Genomic DNA, 20,335 nt, shown 5'->3' on the forward strand with positions numbered 1-20,335 from the left:
TACTAATACTGCTGGCTATGTTATTTGTATTTCACCTGTTTTACAAAATTGCTGTTTCTTACACTGTATGTGTGTGAGGCCTCGAATAGAATAATATATAGTCCCATATGAGACCGATAATGGTAACAGTGTAACTCTAGATATGGCAAGAAGCAACAAGAGGAAATATTTTCCTGGACCAAAAAGCTAGTAAGACAGGTGGTCCAGAGAATTTTAGATACTGTTTCATGGCCTAGTCCAGTAACAGCACATTGAGTGGCCTGTTTACCTGAGAATGGACTCTCTCAGCACCATGGGATAAAATGGTCATGAACTGCCCCCCTCATAATCATGATCAAGTTTATGAGCAAAAAGGGGCTCTGCCAACTGAAGACTGACACTCGCCATCTGCACCTACAAAGATTAAATCATGGCCGCTGCAACTGCCGACTTTCAATGCCCCTGAAAGGAGTTCAGGGTGAAAATCAGGAATGAGGCACTCTGTGCTCTGGGAAAAACTGGCAGAACAGGCCTTCAGATAGTTAGATCTTTTCAGGAGAAGATTTTATGAGTCCCAATTCTTGCATCTTCTCATACCTAGAGAAACACTGACGTCATTAATGGTGAAATCTGCTTTGGCTATTAAGGAAAAGTTTACAATTAAAAGTCAAAATAGAGTAGCTATGGTTCAGATATCCTGGGAAATAACTAGGTGATGCTATGGGCGTACTTTCAGATTAGACCTTGTATTGCTAAACACTTGAGTTTTCTGAGTCGTGTCAGGCTTGGATGCCACCATTTTCAAAACAATGTCTGCTGGAAGCTAGTAACCTTACTTTTTATAAAACTAGGCAACTGGCTACATGGCTACAAGTCTCCCTGAAGTGCCAGGTCCAGACTGGGTTTCAGACCTATTCTTCTAAAAAGAAATGAGATTAAGGTTTTAATCATACAAGACTCAGATCTAAAACTTGGAACTCAGAAATACTTCCAATTCAGTGTCTATACTCCAAGCTGGGGCAGTCCTATGCCCCATTTTGACAGGAAGTTATCACAGTCATAGTTGCCTAGTTCCCTAAAATTAAACCTGAGTGGGACTCTGTGGGGCTCTGGAGTGCAGATCTGTTCAGTGTTCTCCATTTCTTATCTGTAGGATATAGACTTTGTTCAGCCTCCTTGGCCTTCGCTGAATTCCAAAGCATGGATTCAAACAATTGCTAATCAGGGAAGGGAGGGGATACAAAAACAGAAACAATCAAAGGTTGGTACAGCCTCCAGCCAGAGTCCTGGTTCCTGCTCAAAGAAATATGCATAACAATGTCTTTGAGGCCCCATTCAGGTGGAAGATGGTAACTTCAGACTGAACACAAGATTCCTGGAGCACAGCTCTGTTGCCTCACCACCAACCCATCAGAAGGGGTCACAAAGCCTGCAACCCTCACCCCAAATGTTGCCTTCTGTTTCCGGGGACCAGAGATGACCATCCTGTTAGGTCTCCTGTTTGGCCCTTGTCTGTTTCATCTCTGAGAGGGGCCAACTAAATTGCTGCTACTACAAGGGTAGAAGCTGGTTTCAGATGTGGAAAACCCCAACTTAGATCAGGTAGAGAGGGACTTCTGCTCTATTAGGCAGGCCTACGCCCATGCACAGCAGGAAGACGTTACAGAAGCAAGAGACCTCCGCCCCAATTCCCAAGAAGTATCTTGAGTATGAAGTCTCTCAGAGGGCCTACGTGCTGTGTTAGGGGAAGAATGTTGTTTTTATGTGAATCACTCAGGGGTAGTCAAGGAGTCCCTGGCCAAGATAAGAAAAGGGCTGAGTCAGAGAAAAAGAAAAAGAAAAATATCTCAAACCTGGTTTGAATCCTGGTTCAACTCATCCCCCTGGTTCACAACTCTCATACCCTCCTTGGTGGGGCCCCTGATTATCTTGTTACTGCTACTCACCCTCAGGCCATGCTTACTAAACTAACTAGGGGCCTTCATTAAAAACTGCATCAACACAGTGTAGCTCATGGTACTCAGATCCCAATATGCGGCCCTGCCAACGGTCCCCTTAGCAGGAGACAATACAGAGCTGACCTCAGACCCATGATTGGGTCTGTCCTGGATCCTAGAGAAGGGGGGAATGAAGAATCAAAGCTACTCCATTTTGTAAGGTTCCGGGAAAAGAGCCTTTGGAAATCCCCTGACCTCACCCCACCACCTGCGAACCAATCAGAACCCTTGGCCAGCCCAGGAAATTCGAGTCAAGCCTGGGAAAGCAGAACCAATCAGAACTCAACACCTAACCCTTCACCAGAAGGTGACCAATCAGACCCGGAGACTCCTGTTTTTTTGAATTTTTTGCGCGATAATACTGTATATAAGCAATGTAACCCAGAGCTCAGGGTTCCTCCCTGTAGCTGCTGCGTCGGTATCGGTGGGAGCCCCAGCTTGAGCTTGGTAATAAAAACTCTCTTGCTTTTGCATCGGTATCGGCTCCCTGGTGGTCATTGGGAGATTTCACGACTTGGGCATAACATTGAACACGACTGAAAGGACTTAGCACACATACCTCCTTATGTCACTGACTTTCTTAACTCAGAGATTTATATACATGTTCATTCATTCAGATAGTATGCAGTCCATGGAATTCTCCAGGCCAGAATACTGGAGTGGGTAGTCTTTCCCTTCTCCAAGGGATCTTCCTGACCCAGGGATCGAACCCAGGTCTCCCACATTGCAGGCGGATTCTTTACCAGCTGAGCCACAAGGGAAGCCAAAATCAGATACTATGCATTCCATGGAATATTCTTAGGTTCTTAAAGAGATGGGAATACCAGACCACCTGACCTGCCTCCTGAGAAATCCATATGCAGGTCAGGAAGTAACAGTTAGAACCGGACAAGGAAGAATGGACTGATTCCAAATTGGGGAAGGAGTCTGTCAAGGCTGTAAGTACATCATGCAAAATGCCAGGCTGGATGAAGCACAAGCTGGAATCAAGATTGCCAGGAGAAATATCAATAACCTCAGATATACAGATGACACCACTCTTATGGCAGAAAGCAAAGAACTAAAGAGCCTCTTGATGAAAGTGAAAGAGGAGAGTGAAAAAGTTGGCTTAAAACTCACATTCATAAAGCTAAGATCATGGCATTTGGTCCCATCACTTCATGGCTAATAGATGGGGAAACAAAGAAAACAGTGAGAGACTTTATTTTTTTGGACTTCAAAATCACTGCAGATAGTGGCTGCAGCCAAAAAAAAAAAAAAACCTACAAAGAAATATCTCTTAGGAATAGGATGAAAAAACCCTGCACAAAATATCAGCAAAACAAATTAAGTACCATATCAAAAGGATCATACACCATGACCAAATGCAGTTTACTCCTGTAATGGAAGGACAACAGAATGAAAGATAAAAGCCCACATGATCATCTCAATTGATGTCATAAAAGCCTTTGACAGAATTCATGATTTTAAAAAAAAATCCACAAACTAGGAATAGAAAGAAAGTACCTGAACATATGACAGACTTTATTTTCTTGAGCTCCAAAAATCACTGCAGAGGGTGAGCGCAGCCATGAAATTAAAAGACACTTATTCCTTGGAAGAAAAGCTATGAGCAACCTAGACAGCATATAAAAAAGCAGAGACATTACTTTGCCAGCAAAGGTCTGTCTAGTCTAAGCTATGGTTTTTCCCATAATCATATATGGATGTGAGAGTTGGACTATAAAGACAGCTGAGCGCCGAAGAATTGATGCCTTTGAACTGTGGTGTTGGAGAAGACTCTTGAGAGTCCCTTGGACTTCAAGGAGATCCAGCCAGTCAATCCTAAAGGAAATCAATCCTTAATATTCATTGGAAGGACTGATGCTGAAGCTGAAGCTCCAATACCTAGGCCACCGGATGAGAAGAACTGACTCATTTGAAAAGACCCTGATGCTGGGAAAGATTGAAGGTGGAGGAGAAAGGGACGGCAGAGGATGAGATGCTTGGATGGCATCACTGACTCGATGGACGTGAGTCTGAGTGAACTCTGAGAGTTGGTGATGGACAGGGAGGCTTGGCGTGCTGCGAGTCATGGGGTCGCAAAGAGTCGGACACGACTGAGCGACTGAACTGAACTGAACTGAACAGCAGAGACTCTGCACACCACTCCCTGCTTGATGCCTTTCTCTCCACTTGTGTCTTTCGGGGCGTTTCCCGCTTTCTTGGCTCCATGCCCGGCCCTCTCATTGGCCCAGTGCCCTAAGTCCCGCCCCCAATCGCCGGACCGGAAGCTCTCATTCTTGCCTCTTCCATTGAGCATGCTTCCTAATCGTCAGAAATTTTAACCAATGGGAGCCAACCAGGAACTACCTGGTTGGCCAATGGGGCCAGCGCACTTAGTATAAAGAGCCTAGCCTTCGGCGACAGAGTCGCCCCGGTTCAGTCCCTGAGATGCTTTCCGGAGAGTAGGTTGTCGCGCAGCTGGTTCCCCGAGTCTGTGAGGGAGCAAGTGGCGACTACAGGAGCCTCAACCTGAATGTTACCTCCTGCCTGGACACCCAGCTCCGCAGGGCGTCCTCCTCCGCACCGTCTCGGGTCATGAGCCATCGAGGAACTGCGAGGAAGGCGGGCGGGATGCAGCCCGCAGGTGGAAGGGTAGAGGGTGTTTAGAAGACAGGCCTGGGGTCGGCTTTTGGGGGTGAGGGGGTGCACAGAACAAAGGATGGACATCTCTTTTCTTTTTTCAGTAGCTGCAGCAGGTCAATCGGTGCCCGGAGCCCCAGCCACGTGAGCGCCTTTGTTTTTTATCAGGAAGAGGAAGGGAAGTGGGACCGAGGGTTGAAGAGCTAGCCGCACGTGTGAAGTGTTGCCTTAGGGGACCGACAGTTATGGACCCAACACCCTGGGCTGAACCCTTAAGAAGGAAAAGGGGCCCGGGGAGGGAAACCGTGAAAGCAGAAGGCGAGCACGAGGGACCCCTCACTCTCCACCCACCTCCGAAACTGAGGCGCTCTGCTTTCTTTCCTGTCAGGCGGCGTTTCACAATTGAGGATTTTGAAATCGGGCGTCCTCTCGGCAAGGGAAAATTTGGGAATGTGTACCTGGCTCGCCTGAAGAAAAACCATTTCATCGTGGCCCTGAAAGTCCTGTTCAAGTCCCAGATAGAGAAGGAAGGCCTGGAACACCAGCTGCGCAGGGAAGTTGAAATCCAGGCCCATCTCCAGTAAGGAGAGTCTTACGAGTTTCCTGTGCCGGTTCTTATTTTTTTCTCTTTCTAGTTTTCCTGTTCCGTCTCTGACATCTGAACTCAGCGTTTCCCCCAGTACTACCTCCAAATAAGCCCCTTGGCTTTCATCTTAAAGTTTTTTCCCCCTCTGCAGTTCATTCCAGTTATACCATGTAAAGCTCCCTGCATCAGGCACTCGAATTCTGACACCCGCTTCGTTTTCCGCTCACAAATTTGCAGACGGAGCAGTTCCTATATTGGTCCCAGCACAATTTGCCCCTCTGTGTGACCACTTATAATAGCATCATGAGTTGGGCCTCGGGGAGTTGTGTTTTGTTTTTTTAGGGAGCAGTCTTGACACTTATTCCTTCTGTCCTCCAGACACCCCAATATCCTGCGCCTGTACAACTACTTCCATGATGCGCGCCGGGTGTACCTGATTTTAGAATATGCCCCAAAGGGCGAGCTTTACAAGGCGCTGCAAAGGAGTCACACGTTTGACGAACAGCGTACAGCCACGGTGAGGCGGGAGGGCTCAGGTTCACGAGTTTACTATGGGCTGGTGTGGGGGGTCACTGCTTGAGGCTTTCATGAGTGTCCACGTGGCTTCTTTCTTTGTTTCATTCTCTAAATTATATACAGTGACTTACATCCTACAACTTCATATTTGGACACCCTAATGCTCAGTCGTGTCCAATTCTTTGTGACCCCATGGACTGTAGCCCTCACCAGACTCCTCTGTCCAAGGGGTTTCCCCAGCAAGAATACTGGAGTGAGTTGCCATTTCCTCCTCCAGGTGGATGCTCTAATAATTACCCCCAGAATATTAATAAGTGCTGTGTATAAGTTTGGATTCTTTGGTTGTGAGCAACAGACTCTAACTGCACTACCTTATGGAAAGAAACATGAAATGCTCTGAGGGAGTTCACTGAACAAATGAGTGGCACTGACCTAGAGATAGGAAGCAAGAAATTTTGGGAGGGCTCCAGATGGGTAATCAAGCATCAGTCATCATCGTCTTGTGGCTGGCTTCATTTCCAGACTGCTTTTTCATGTGTCACACAGATAATAGAGGAGTTGGCAGATGCTCTGATCTACTGCCATGAAAAGAAGGTGATTCACAGGGACATTAAGCCAGAGAACCTGCTGCTGGGGCTCATGGGTGAAGTGAAGATCGCAGACTTCGGCTGGTCTGTGCACACCCCCTCTCTGAGGTCGGTCCGGTGGGTGCCGGTTAAGATGGTCTAGTTTAATTCATCTCACATGTAAGACTCAGACACAAACTGAGTTTGTATTTAAATACTGCCTTTTGAAATGCATATTCTAATATATATTTGTTGACTAAAGAATGGGGTTCCACTATACCTTTTGTTTTAAATCCTCTTAACATATAAGTTTATCAATAAATTTCCATGTAAGTACATCAAGAACTATTGTGCCATAATTCCACAAATTTTACTCTATCAACAAAGCATAATTATACATGTATATAGGGCTTCACAGGTGGCGCTAGCGGCAAAGAACCTGCCTACCCATGCAAGAGATGTGGGTTTCATCCCTGGGTCGTGAAGATCCTCTGGAGGAGGGCATGGCGACCCACTCCAGTATTCTTGCCTGGAGAATCCCATGGACAGAGGAGCCTGTCAGGCTACAGTCCATGGAGCTGCAAAGAGCTAGAAGTGACTGAAGTGACTTAACACACACACACATGCACATAAATACATGTATACATATGGTTGAGTCCCTTCGATGTTCACCTGAAACTACCGCAACATTGTTAACCAGCTATATGAGTGAAAGTCACTCAGCCGTGTCTGACTCTTTGCAACCCCGTGGACTGTAGCCCGTCAAGCTCCTTTGTCCATGGAATTCTCCAGGCAAGAATACTGAAGTGAAGGTTGATATTTCCTTTTCCAGAGGATCTTCCTGACCCAGGAAGTGAAGCCAGGTCTCCTGCATTGCAGGGAGATTCTTTAATCAGCTATACCCCAGTACAAAATAAAAAGTTTAAAATTTGAAAAAAAAAAGCATAACTAATTTACTTGGTCTCTCTTGTTGCACCATCAGTTTGTTCCAAATCTTCCTTGTGAAAACTTCCTGGATCATGAGCTAAATATAAATAATTGTAGAAAGAATCTCAGAATATGGAATTGATGGGTCCCAGTACTTGTGTTTTCCAAACCTTGATGCATGTTAAAACTTGGTGTTTCCTGATTTCTGTGCTTGGGAGGGGACTGCCTGGGCCTGGAAGCTGGGCACGGACAGCTTCTCTTGTACTTAGTGCCCGTTTCTCCGCAACCCTCTAGGAGAAGGACCACGTGTGGGACGCTGGACTACTTGCCCCCAGAAATGATTGAGGGGAGAACATACGATGAGAAGGTGGATCTATGGTGCATTGGGGTGCTCTGCTACGAGTTGCTGGTAGGAAATCCACCCTTTGAGAGTGCCTCCACTAGTGAGACCTACAGACGCATCCTCAAGGTGGGATGGCCACACTCTGGGCATTCATGCGGGAACTGGTTGGTAGGGCATGGGGAGGTGGGTGGGCCTGCGGAGCCTGGGGCACACACAGTGGTGGTCTACCAACATCTAGGACAGTGCCTTGAGTGGATCAAGGAAATTAACCACACTTCTCCTTCTCTGGCCTCATCAGGTAGATTTAAGGTTTCCTCCATCAATGTCTTCGGGGGCTCGGGACCTGATCTCCAAGCTTCTCAGATTCCAGCCCTTGGAGAGGCTGCCCTTGGTCCGGGTCTTGGAGCACCCATGGATCCAGGCCCACTCTCAGAGGGTGCTGCCCCCATCTGTTCAGCGGGCTTTCTGAGCCCTGTCCAGCCCTATCCCTTTGGGATTGCTCATGGAGCACCGTTGGCTCTGGTATCTCACTTGCCTTTTGTTTCTTCTAAGATGCATCATTTTATTATCATACTTAATAAAAGTTGAATCATTTTGTACCAAGTCTCTTTTTAAAACATCCGTTTGGCTGCATCTGGTCTTAGTTGCACCAACTCCCGGAGTCCACCCAAACCCATGTCCATTGTGTCAGTGATGCCATCCAACCATCTCCTCCTCTGTCATCCCCTTCTCCTCCTGCCCTTAATCTTTCCCAGCATCAGGGTCTTTTCAAATGAATCAGCTCTTCATATCAGGTGGCCAAAGTATTGGAGTTTCAGCTTCAGCATCAGTCCTTCCAATGAACACCCAGGACTGATCTCCCTTAGGATGGACCGGTTGGGTCTCCTTGCAGTCCAAGGGTGCATTACCTACCCCCTATCTCAGGGGCCCCTAGGTTCACTTTACTCTTCCCAGGTTTTCAGGAGAATGTCCTTTGTAAAACAGGACTAATTAACCCAGTGATCACACATTCCACTCTCTTTATACTGACATCCAACATGCTGCCATCTCTAAGATAAAACGTGTTGCTGCACATCAATGCCACCCGATTCTCAAATGAATTCACTATCATTTGTATGCTGTTGTCATATTCTGATTCCATTAGGAAAAACCAATCTCCAGGCTCTTCTGAAATCTAACCTCTGCTTGCAGCAGTTGCAGAAGTGTTCTTCCAGCCGCCCCGCCACGTCCTTCTGGTGGCAGCTCCTCCCTTCATCTACCAAAAACTGACTGTTCAGTTGCTAAGTCATGTCTGACTCCTTGTGACTCCATGGACTGCAGCACACCCGGTCTCCCTGTCCTCCACCATCTCCCAGGGTTTGCTCAGATGCATGTCCATTGAGTCAGTGATGCCATCCAACCATCGCATCCTCTGTCACCCCCTTCTCCTCCTGTCCTCTCAATCTTTTCCAGCATTCAGGTCTTTTTCAGTGAGTTAGCGCTTCAGATCAGATGGCCAAAGTACTGGAGCTTCAGCATCAGTCCTTCTGATGAATATTTACAGTTGATTTTCTTTAAGATTGACGGGTTCGATCTTGCAGTCCAGGGGACTCTCAGGAGTCATCCTCAGCACCACAATTCGAAAGCAAGAGTAAATATCCAGACTACCTAGTGGGGAGCTCAAACATGTTCTTTGCTCACTGCAGGTGCTTTTTCCCCCCTAAATAATTGTTTATTTGGCTGTGGCAGGTCTTAGGGCACTCAGGATCTCTGATCTCCTTGGGGCATGCAACCTCTTAGTTACAGCTTGTGGGATCTAGTTCCCTGACCAGGGATGGAATCCCGGGTCCCCTCCATTGGGATCGCCAAGTCTAAGCTACTGGACCACCAGGGAAGTCCTCCACCCTTGCAGGCATCTTTTTCACCTCTGTGTCTTCTGACTAAAAATCACTCCATGTAGAGTTTGCCCTGTTATTCCCACCACCATATTCAATATTCTTCTCAATATGAAATGTCCAGCAGAGGCGGGACCACATCTCTGTAAGACTAGAACCACTAAGGAAATACAAACAATTCAGCCACTCCTCTCTCGGATGAACAGTCCCATCATTGCAGATTTATCATTTAAATGCTCCAAGGGCACTCCTTAGCGGTCCAGTAGTTAGGACTCTGAACACTGTGCCCAGCCGAAAAAAGAAAAAAATGCGCCAATACGTTGATTCGTGGTTTTTCGCCTGCACCGTTAGTGCTCCCTCGCTCCCCCCGAGCTGTGCGCGCTGTGAAGCGGGTCTGATTCGGGGCTTCGGATCTCCTAAATATTTTACATCGAGGTAGAGCGGCTCTTTTTGCCTTTTCATACTGTTCATGGGGTTCACCAACTCGATGGACATATAAGTTTGAGCAAGCTCTGGGAGTTGGTGATGGACAGGGAAGCCTGACGTGCTGCAGTCAGTGGGATCGCAAAGAGTGGAACACTGGGAGCAGCTCTGGAACACGCTCCATTGCCGGTTGTCTGCACAGAAAAAACTACATTACCCAGAAAGTGCTACACCGCGCGTCTGCAGCAGGCTTTGGGCCAATGACGGCCCGGGGGTGGGGGGGACATTTCCTGCGGAGAGGTGGGACTTCCGGCCCCACCGGTGGCGGACGTCATTTGCGTGCGACGGCTCGGTCCACGCCAGCTGTCGGAGGGGTGAAACTATTCTGTGGCCTCTTCCAGTGCCGTCTTCGCAAATGAGCAGAAAGGTGGCTTGGGTTCCCTTGCGCGCGTTCGAGCTGGCTGTGAGCCTCCGCGTGATCGGCCACCTCACCCAGAGCAAGGAACGAGCGGCGGTCGGCTGAACCCGCGGGACTCGCCTCTGTCGCCGCCTCTCCGGGTCCCGCTATCTCCTCAGGGGCCCATGATGGCGGCGGCGTGGATGGACCCGGCGCGGGTGAGTGGACGGTGTTTCTGGCGTTGCTGATTCGGAGAGAGCCCCTGAGCTGGGTGGAATTCAGGAGAGGCATTGAGTTTCTCTGCAGTTGTGTTTGTGTGAGACCAGTGGAGCTGGCTCGTCTATCTCTAGTCCTAGAACACGCAAGCCAGAATATACAAATGGGAAACAGATGGCGTATAAAATTGAAACTTTGGCAAATAACCTGCCTAGGAACCCAGCCCGTCATCTACAGTCAATAACCCAGGAGTCCTGCCCGGTCTAAGTCAGACTTGCCTGAAGTCAAATTCCTATCTCTAGAGAGAGCTTCCAGGAGGAGAAGCAGTGACAATTGTATCCTCGGCCGCAAATGGCCAGGACTTGATTAATAATTAACCCTTTCCCTAATTCTTTTCCCCACTTCTAACGTAGACCAACCAGAGAAAGCCCATCCATAGGTGCACGCTTAAACAGTCATGGAGGGTGCTGTTGGATTATATGCCAGAGAGTTTTGAGTTATTTTTTTATTTAGGTACACCAGCATGTGGGATCACAGTTCCCTAGCCAGGGATGGAACTTGCTTTGGGAGCACTGAGTCTTAGCCACTGGACCACCAGGGAAGTCCCCTGTCCCCTTCCTTAGAGAGTTTTAATTAATTAAACATATCATCTGATAGTCATTGTTGAGGCCCTGGTTAATTTTGTTTCTCTTTACCTACCTGCCCCAAATGTCCCTAGTGATAACAGTTTATCTAACACCAGAAATGAGTAATATTGCAGGATTCCTATGTATGAACAGTTTATTAGGAATTTCCACATCTTTAATTGAAGTATTAACTCAAGAAAACTAATGGGATCCCCTGGTGGTCCAGGGGTTAGGACTCTGCGCTCTCATTGCCAAGGGCCTGGGTTTGATCCCTGGTTGGGGAGCTAGGGTCCCACAAGCTGAGCAGCGCTGCAAACAAAACCAAACACTTGATACACAAAGATGTGAGCATTGAATGTGTAAGGTGAAAAAACCGTGAGCCAATGTCTTGGAGCATTTAAATGGTGGGTCTGCGGTAGTAGGGCTCTTCATCTGAGAGTGGGGTGGCTGAATTGTTTATGTTTACTTAGTGGTTCTGATCATACAGGGATGTGGTCCTGCATCTGCTGCATGTTTCAGGAGAATGTGTCCAGTATATGGTGGTGGGAGTAAGATGAACAAGGCAGACTCTGTGGAGTGTTTTTAGTTAGGAGTCACTGGTGAAAACGATGACTTGAGAGCTAGGGGCTTAGTTGCTTTTTTTTTTTTTTTAATGTTTATTTGTTTGGCTGTGCAGGTTCTTAGCTGTGGCACGTGAACTCTTAGTTGTGGCATGTGGGGTCTAGTTCCTTGACCAGGGGTTGATCCTGGGACCTGTGCACTGGGAGTGTGGAGTATTAGCCACTGGACAGCTAGGGAAGTCCTTTTAGTTGCTTTTAGGCATGACATAATGCTCTCAGCATGGGGCAGGCAACTAGCAGGACCAGTGAAGCTCAGGTGGTTGTTGTTCAGTTGCTCAGCCCTGTCTCACACTTCATGACCCCATGGGACTGTAGCCTGCCAGGCTCCTCTGTCCATGGGATTTCCCACCAGAGATACTGGAGTGGGTTGCCTTTCCCTTCTCCAGGGATCTTCCTGACCCAGGGATTGAACCCGAGTCTCCTGTATTGGCAGGTGGGTTCTTTAACACTGAGCCACCTGGGTAGCCCCTGCTGCTGTTGTTAACATCATTTGTGTTATTATTATCACCGTGCACGCATTCCTCTGACATTGAAGCACCCTTTCTGTCTGCATCTCTCAGTCCTAGTGTCGTTTTCATTGACTTTCGTCATTTTCCAAGGGCTCCTGCTTAGGAGGCTTCTCTTTTACACTGTGGTCATACTTTTCTTTATTGTGCTTTGTAGATTCTGTGGTTTTTTGTTTGTTTTTATTGCAGATTGAAGGTTTGTGGCAACCTTGCATCCAGCAAGTTTTTCATCATTTGCTTTCCTGGTGTCTTTGTGTCACATTTTGGTAGTTCTTACAGTAGTTGAGATGTTCTACCCGCAGCAAGGTTACAGCGCAAGATGATGGTTAGCCTTTTTTAGCAATAAAGTACTTTTTTATTAAGGCATCCAAAGTATTGTCTTAGACATAGTGCTATTGCACCCTTAGTAGACCGCAGTCCGGTGTAAGCATTGGAAAACTTTTATTTATTTTTGGCTGCACTGGGTCTTTGTTGCTGTACAGGCTTTCTCTCGTTGCAGCGAGCAGGGTGGCCACTCTTTGTTGTTGTGCGTGGACTTACTGTGGTGGCTTCTCTTGTTGCAGAGAAGGGCCTCTAGGGCTCACGGGCTTCAGTAGTTGTGTCACACGGGTCTACTTGCCCCGAAGCATGTGACATCTTCGTGGACCAGGGATTAAACCCGTGTCCCCTGCATTGGTAGGTGGATTCTTAACCACTGGACACCAGGGAAGTCCTAAACGTAACTTTTATTTGAAGTGGGAAGCCAAAAACATCATGTGACTTGATTTTTTGGAGTGCTGGGGAACCACACTCCCAGTATCTCTGAAGTAGGGCTGTATTGTGTTATGTCCACAGCATTGTCCACCTCCCCTTCAGCCCAGTGCAGAGGAGCCCGGTGATGAGGGCCTTGACCTTTCTGCTCCTTTACCAGCGATGCAGAGACAAGCTCTGATCCCACCCAGTCGTCCCAAAGCTGATGCTAGTATCTGTATTTAACATTCCAGCTGTCTGTGACCTTCGATGACGTGGCTGTGACCTTCACCCAGGAGGAGTGGGGGCATCTGGAGCCGGCCCAGAGGACCCTGTACCGGGAGGTGATGCTGGAGAACTGCGGCCTCCTGGTGTCTCTGGGTAAGGCCCCCGCTCTGCTGTGCGGGCCCTGGCCACCTCCTTCATCCCAGACCCTGGCTCCATCTTGGCTTGTCAGGAAGGACTCAGGAATCCCCCCTCCCTCCTGCTTCCTCACAGCTTCACTCACGTTTCAGATTCACCTCCTCTTGCCTCCTGTCTCTGTGTCTCTTTGAATAAAGTTCGCCTTTGGCTCTTAGAAAGTGGTGGAAGGAAATGAATGTTCAGCAGAACCCAAAGGCAGCATTTCCAGTCGGGCCACATGGGACTGAAATAGGAGAACCAGGATTCCACCCTGGCTTCTGGGTCTCCCGGCCTGGCTGGCTTTCTCTGGCTTTGCTCACGTCCCTGTTTTTCAGAATGGTTTTTGGACCCCAGCAAGTTTGACAGGAGTGACCACCCCAACCCCTGCTCTCCAGGGCTCCCAGATGCCTTGTTTCTACTGCTTTGTGTGTTTATACTGTTGCTCTTTCTCTGCCGCAGGGCTCTGGGTGGGGGTGGGGGTGTCCGTGAGGCGGAAGTGACCACCTGAGCCTCTCAGCCCAGGGCCCAGCACAGACCGGCCACATTCCAGAGAGGGAGCGGACCGAATGAGACCGGTTCCCAAGCGTCCCCTACAGCCGAGTGCACAGGATGTGGGTGACAGGCTGTTCTCCAGGAAGAGGGTGCGCAGCCGAGGCCCCAGGAGGCCTTTGCCTTCAGTGCCAGCAGGTCCTGTCTAACCGCAGGGTCTCGGTCAGGGGGCTTCTCTGTCCTCCTGCGCCTTCACGGGTGTCTCATGTTCACCCAGTCTCGGCCGGGATCGTCTGCTGGTCTGAGAAGGAGAAGCTGGGAGAGGAGTGCCTCTCGGCATGTGGCGGTTTTGTGCCCAGGAGACATCGGGCAGCGTCTGCAGCCGCATCTGCCCGTCACCTGTGGGGGTGGGTGGTCCCGGGGTCTGATGATGAGTCCAGAGATGCCCCTCAGCACCAGAGGGTGGACACAGCCCCGCTCAGCTGAGGATGACCCAGTCCTCACGGGCCGGAGAGCCATGGTGGAGAAACAGCAGCTCGGGGACGGCCCCGTCAGGCCGCTCAGTTTGAGGGAAGGGAGGGCTGTAAAGCCAGGGCTTCGGTGAGACAGGCCTGTTCTTAGAGACCTGGGATTGTGTTCTGTGTCAGTGAGAGGAGGTTGAACAAAATCAGGAAGAGCTTGACATTTAGATATTTTATAACAAAATTAAACAAAAATGCCCACCATGGACCCCGGATCCCTCCACCCGGCTCCCCAGGCTCTCCCCGTGCACACGGCTCCGGGCCCACTGGCATCTTGCTGTTTCCGCACACACTTGACATGTTTGCCTCAGGCCTCTGAGCTGCTGTTCTGCTTTCCTGGTGGGGTTCTTGGGCATTTTGGCTTCTCACGTGGCCATCTCTTCTCTGCACATGGCCACCTTGTTTCCTCACCAACTGTTTCCTGAGCACAAACTCTCTCAGCAGTCCCTCCCCATCACTCTAGCTCTCCCTTGTCACCTGATTTATATCCTCTAAGCCAGCAGTTCTCCTTCCCCAGGGGCACTTAGGTTGTCACCACTGGGATGGAGTTGCTACAGGCACCTACTGAGTGAAGACCCGGAGCGCCTCCACACATCCTTACACTGTGCAGGGGAGACACATTCTCTCCCCTTCTCCTCAGCAAAGAACTTTCTGGATCTGAATGTCAGTTGTCCAGAGGCTGAGAAGCCCCATTTCTGAAGGCTCATGGACATTTCATCAGGGGCACTGGGAACGACCCTGAGGAAGGCCTTCGCTTATTCTTTTTCCTGCCTCCTGATTTTTTAGGGAAAATCTGGTTCAGTACTTAACTCCTCTTCCCCCCAACTGTTGCTGATTTCCCCTCTTCAACAGGGGGGCATCCCTGAGCAGCGGTGCAAGCTCACTGGCCCTTAACCCTCACTGTTGGATCCCTTGGCTGCATTTTCAGGTTGAATTATCATCAACTTGTCAGCCTCTGGGTTTCTGTTTCCCATTCACCAGAGCTGTACAGGAATCCCTTTTTGAAGGGATATGAGAAACAGAAAAAGTGGGTCACTTGTAGCACCGGTGTTACTGTGAATACTGGTCAGAGCTCACGCTGGTCGCTGACTGACCGCACAGCAGGCCGAGTCCGGGCACTGTTCTGCTCCTCCCGTGTGACCCTCGGGCTCGCCTGGCCCTCAGCAGAGTCAGGGGAATTTGGCTTCGGTGGTGAGCCTCGTACAGTGGAACCTGAACAGTAAGGAACGTGTACCTTCACTTTGTGAAGCTGTCCTCTGTGGGGTTCCTTTGATGTAAAAGTCCTTTCTTTAGTGAAATACTGATGGCAGTAGGTGTGACCACGTCCCTGTGCAGGAGTCCCGGTTGTATTATTTTCTCCCAGTTCATGAAATGCTGAAGTCTCCTGAGTCTGCCCCTCTCCGGCCCTGCTTCCAGTGGTTGCACTTCGGTGCTCACATCCCTCCCTCACAGCTGCTCCGCACTTGGCCTCAGAATGCTGGCCCCACTCAGGGGTGTCTGCTGTTTCCTCCTCAATGTGGTATTGGGGAGACCAGGGTCAGAGGCAGACTCTGGTGCTCAGTCCCCGCTTTGCACCTTAAAAACTGTGTGGTCCTGGGCAATTACAGACCCCATCTGGGCCTCGGGGTTCTCCGTGGTAAACTGGAGTAAGGTGGAGTTTAATTCCCAGGTCTGCAACGGGTAAGTGGGTCACTTTCTGGAAAGGGTCAGAACCGTGCCTTGAGTGACCAGGTTTTGTGCAGGGTAGCATTGCGAACCTCACCACCACCGCTCCTGTCGTTACTCATCAGGATTGTCATCATCTCAGGCCTGGACTCAGCACCTTCGGGAGCAGGCTTGTGTAGCTTTGTGGTGGAGCAGCACACAGAGCCGAGATGGTTAGGCCTGGGCTCCGTGTCAGCCCAGCTGCTCACCACTTGTGGGCTCTTGGGCAGATCACATTATCTGCCTGATTGTTGCTTTCTGTATGATTTTTATCTATAAAATAGTGCTACTCACAGACTCAGAAAACAAACTTATGGTTACGAAAGAGGAAAGCAGGTGTGGTGAGGGATAGATTAAGAGTTTGGGATCAACAGATACACACCTCTGTATATAATAATAGATAACAAGGTTCTAATATAGCACAGGGAACTATATTTAATATCTTATAATAACTTATAATGGAAAAGAATCTGAAAAGCAATGTGGGTATTTGTGTATGTGAATCACTTTTCTTGTATACTTGAAACAAACATGACATTGTAAATGAACTTTAATTTTAAAAAAAATAGTGGTTCAATGATTAAGTCTCTGCCCTCCCAATTCAGAGGGTGATGGTTTGATCGCTGGTCAGTGAACTAGGGTCGTACATGGCTAAGAAAAGAAAAAGTTCTGATCATAATGTGTACTTGCTGAGAATGCTGTGAGGAAACCCTAGGATAAACTCATCCGTGGTCTGTAGGAAGAACGATACAAAACTTTGCTTGTGTTCTAAAAACAGAACTAAACAATGGAGACACGTAACCTTGTTTTGAACGAAAAGAGTCAATATTTTAAATATGTCAGTTGTTTAAATGACATCATAAATCTATTTCAATTTTGAAGTAATGTAGTGCATTTAAGTTGCTTGAACACAGTCCTTTGACTATGATTGTTAACTGTATATTAGCTTTTGATTTAGTGTTAGGAATAAAAGCTCCCTATCAGTGTGGCATGTCTTTGGTTTTTGGGTCGCAGTTCCACATTTTGTGTGCATGGGAGCAGCTCCATTCTGAGGTCCACATCCTGAAATCTCACACGAGACTGAGAGATTTTCCCAGTTTTCACAGAAGCCCCCGTGTCTTCCTTTTTTCTCCATGCCCAGGGTGTCCTGTCCCCAGACCTGAGCTGATCTACCAGCTGGAGCACGGGCAGGAGCTGTGGACGGTGAAGAGAGACCTCTCCCGAAGCACCTGTCCAGGTAGGAGCCAAGCTGTGGGCAGAGACCCTGCCGGAAGCCACTGGCCCTGGTTCCCTGGGAAGCGTCTTGTTGGGGCCTCTAGTGGTCTGGAAGCCACGGAGCCCTTTGACCCCAGGTCCCTCTGTCCTTGCTGAGGACAGCAGTGTACGAGCTCAGATGTGTCCTGGGCTTCAGGCCTGGGTGCTGACCACCAGCTCGGTGGTCCCAGTGGAATTCGGGATCTCCTTGTGTCTGCGCGTCAGTTCGGCTGAGTTACAGCCTGGCTGCTGTGTCAGAGGGACTCCGGCATCTTGGTACTCAAGCACGTGGAGGCGCTGTTTCTGACTCATACCCGGTCCCAGTGGGTCACGGGGAGCTCTGTGGGTCACGGGGAGCCCTGAGCGTCACGGGGAGCCCTGCGGGTCACGGGGAGCCCTGCGGGTTACGGGGAACTCTGCGGCACATGGGGAGCTCTGCAGCACACGGCCGCTTGGGGCCCCGGGCTCGTTCTGTCGTCAGTATGGGACTTCAGGTTGTCCTGACCCCCTGCAGCCAGCAGAGAAGTGGGGGAATGACGCTACTCTGACTCCCATAAACACCAGCCCTCTGATGGCTCCACTGGAAGGCACCGGGCTCTTGGCCACACTTGGGGGGTGGGCAGGGAGCTGTGACTGAGCCCTCTGTCCCAGGAGAGGAGCAGGAGGTTGGTGAGGGGGGGGGGGTCTGCTCCTGAAGGCGCCAGTCGCGATAGTCGCTCTGTCCTGGGGTTGCTGGGGGTGTGCAGTTTTAGAACATAAAAGTGCTCGGCACAGGGTCTGTGCCGTAGTCGGTGTCTCGTGGGAAGTGAGCTGCTGGTACCGCCACGTCCCGTTAGTCATGGTGAGCAGTGTGGCTCACGTCTTCCCCTCCCAGCGCCTCTCCAGCCCTCCTCTGCTTCCCCTTTCCCGAACTATGGTTTCAGACACTTAGGAGCCCTCCCCTGTCCCCTGTCGCCCGTCCCCTCCTGTTGGGCAAAGCCTCCCAGTGACGTTTGTCCTGTGTGCCCACGTCTGGGCTGCTGAGGGCACTGGCGCCGTCATGTGGTGCTGGGGCTGCTGCAGCGGCGTGCTCTTTCCACTCCTAGTCACTCGGTGGCCCGGCTGGCCTGTGAGCGTCTGTGTGTGGCCTTCGGCGGCCCCTCCGAGGGGCCTCCCAGCCTCTGCCCCCTGCTCTCCACACACCTCCACCTGAGGATCTCAGAGGCAGCCAGTGAGCACATTGCCTGGCAGAGAACCCATCCCGGTGCTCACTCCTCCCCTCCCACGCTCGAGCACATGGTCCTGCCGTCCGCGCAGGTTGGAGACTGGATGCCGCCCCAGACCCTCGCCCCCACCTCCAGCAGCCCTGCATCCGGCCGTCCCGACAGTGACTGCCTCCCCAGTGCAGATGTCTCGGCGCGTGACCCTGGGGTGTCAGCAAGACTCCACAGTCAACTCTTGCTTGGTCCTCAGCCCTTCTGCACTCAGGTTCCCAGGCTGTAGTTTTCCTTTCACCTGGCGGAGGAGATCTTGGCACACTTCATGGCCAGTTCTTGAACCAGAGTCTAGGTTACACCTTTTAGCAAAAGTATTTCTTATTTACTGCTTGTTCAGTAACTTTAAAAGTGAAAGTGAAGTCGCTCAGTCTTGTCTGACTCTTGGCGACCCCAGGGACTGTAGCCTGCCAGGCTCCTCTGTCCATGGGATTTTCCAGGCAAGAATGCTGGAGTGGGTGGCCATTTCCTTCTCCAGGGGATCTTCCTGACCCAGGGATCGAACCCAGGTCTCCCACATTGCAGGCAGATGCTTTACCTTCTGAGCCACCAGGGAAGCCCCTTAGTAACTTTATCCATGTCTACTCAACATAAAAATGTGCCCACGTTTCTTCCACTTGAAGCAAGTAAATAAAAAAATATTCCTGTTTCATATTCATCCACTCTCTAGGGCATTTCATTGTTTACATTTCGTCACTCACAAACAGTGCTGCCAAGAACATTTGTATGTATTGGCCATCTTGCACATGATTAGGCCTGTCTTTTGTTATTTCTAGGAGTAAAATTGTTGGATTGTAGCCTGTGCAAACTTTCAAGTTTAGGTGACAATTGCAGTGGTTTTCTAAAAGAGATCTGCCTATCTAGACTTCTCTAGATTCCACTGACTGCGTCCTGTTCTGTCCTTCATGCTCTCAGGCACGTTTATTTTTGCTTAACAAACTGACAAAATTGTGTCTTAGGTGAGCTTGCCTTGCATTTCCTTAATTGTTCACAAGCTTTAGCTTCTCATCATGTAATTATCTGCCCATTTGTACAGTTGTCCTCCTCATTGGCACGTTCTGACTCTATTCATCAAGCATGGATTGAAGAGACTGGGGGAAAAGAATAATCCCAGAAAGCTCGAAAAAGCAACACTTAAGTTTGCCTTGTGCTGGCAATTATTTACATAGCATTTACATTGTATTAGATATTACAAGCACTCTAGAGACGATTTAAAGTACACAGGAGGATGTGTGTAGGTTATGTGCAAAAACTGCCATTTTAAGTAAAGGACTTGAGCATCTTTGGATTTGGGTGTTGAGCAGGAAGTGTCTGATACCAGTTATTCCCCTGTGGATACTGATGAACAACTGTATTTTCTTCTTTGAAATGTCAGTTCATCGAAAATGCCAGGTGTTCTGTTAACTTTGTTTGACTTGTTTTTAGGGACTTTTGTATGTTACTGATACTTTTATCAGTTACAGGTGCTGCTCCATCCCTGATATCAAAAAGATGTTCTCATTATAAGATGTTCTAAGCTTGGCACCTGACATTTAACTCTTTCTGGTGTGAGGTAGAATTTGAGGATAGTGTGAGACAGGAATCCGGTATTCTGCTTCCCAGCGTGTCCCCCATTTTTCTAGCTCCATTTACTGTATATTCTTTGCTTTTACTGTGAGCTACTCCCTTCTCTTCCATTCCCCAGAGCTCCATGTGTGTGTGTTTCCTGGACTCTCTGTTATTTTTCCATTGCCTGTTTGTCTTTAGTTTGGGTTTAGTTTGTCTTTCTTTTCCTGCTGAAGT

The 20,335-nt window shown here is 49.2% G+C and overlaps 2 protein-coding genes across 2 annotated transcripts in view; both read left to right on the forward strand.

Moving 5' to 3' along the window:
• Window positions 1-20,335, forward strand: part of LOC128062818 (zinc finger protein 850-like) — a 782,010-nt gene that overhangs the window by 726,623 nt on the left and 35,052 nt on the right. The gene's annotated exons all lie outside the window — the stretch shown is intronic.
• Window positions 4,485-8,017, forward strand: AURKC (aurora kinase C). The gene is made up of 7 exons (XM_052655290.1): window positions 4,485-4,605; window positions 4,706-4,745; window positions 4,990-5,181; window positions 5,566-5,704; window positions 6,250-6,398; window positions 7,491-7,665; window positions 7,838-8,017. The coding sequence occupies exons 1-7, from the start codon at window positions 4,557-4,559 to the stop codon at window positions 8,006-8,008; spliced, it is 915 nt and encodes a 304-aa protein (XP_052511250.1). The 5' UTR covers window positions 4,485-4,556; the 3' UTR covers window positions 8,009-8,017.

Source organism: Budorcas taxicolor, chromosome 18 (genome assembly GCF_023091745.1).
Source record: "Budorcas taxicolor isolate Tak-1 chromosome 18, Takin1.1, whole genome shotgun sequence".
Taxonomy (NCBI): domain Eukaryota; kingdom Metazoa; phylum Chordata; class Mammalia; order Artiodactyla; family Bovidae; genus Budorcas; species Budorcas taxicolor.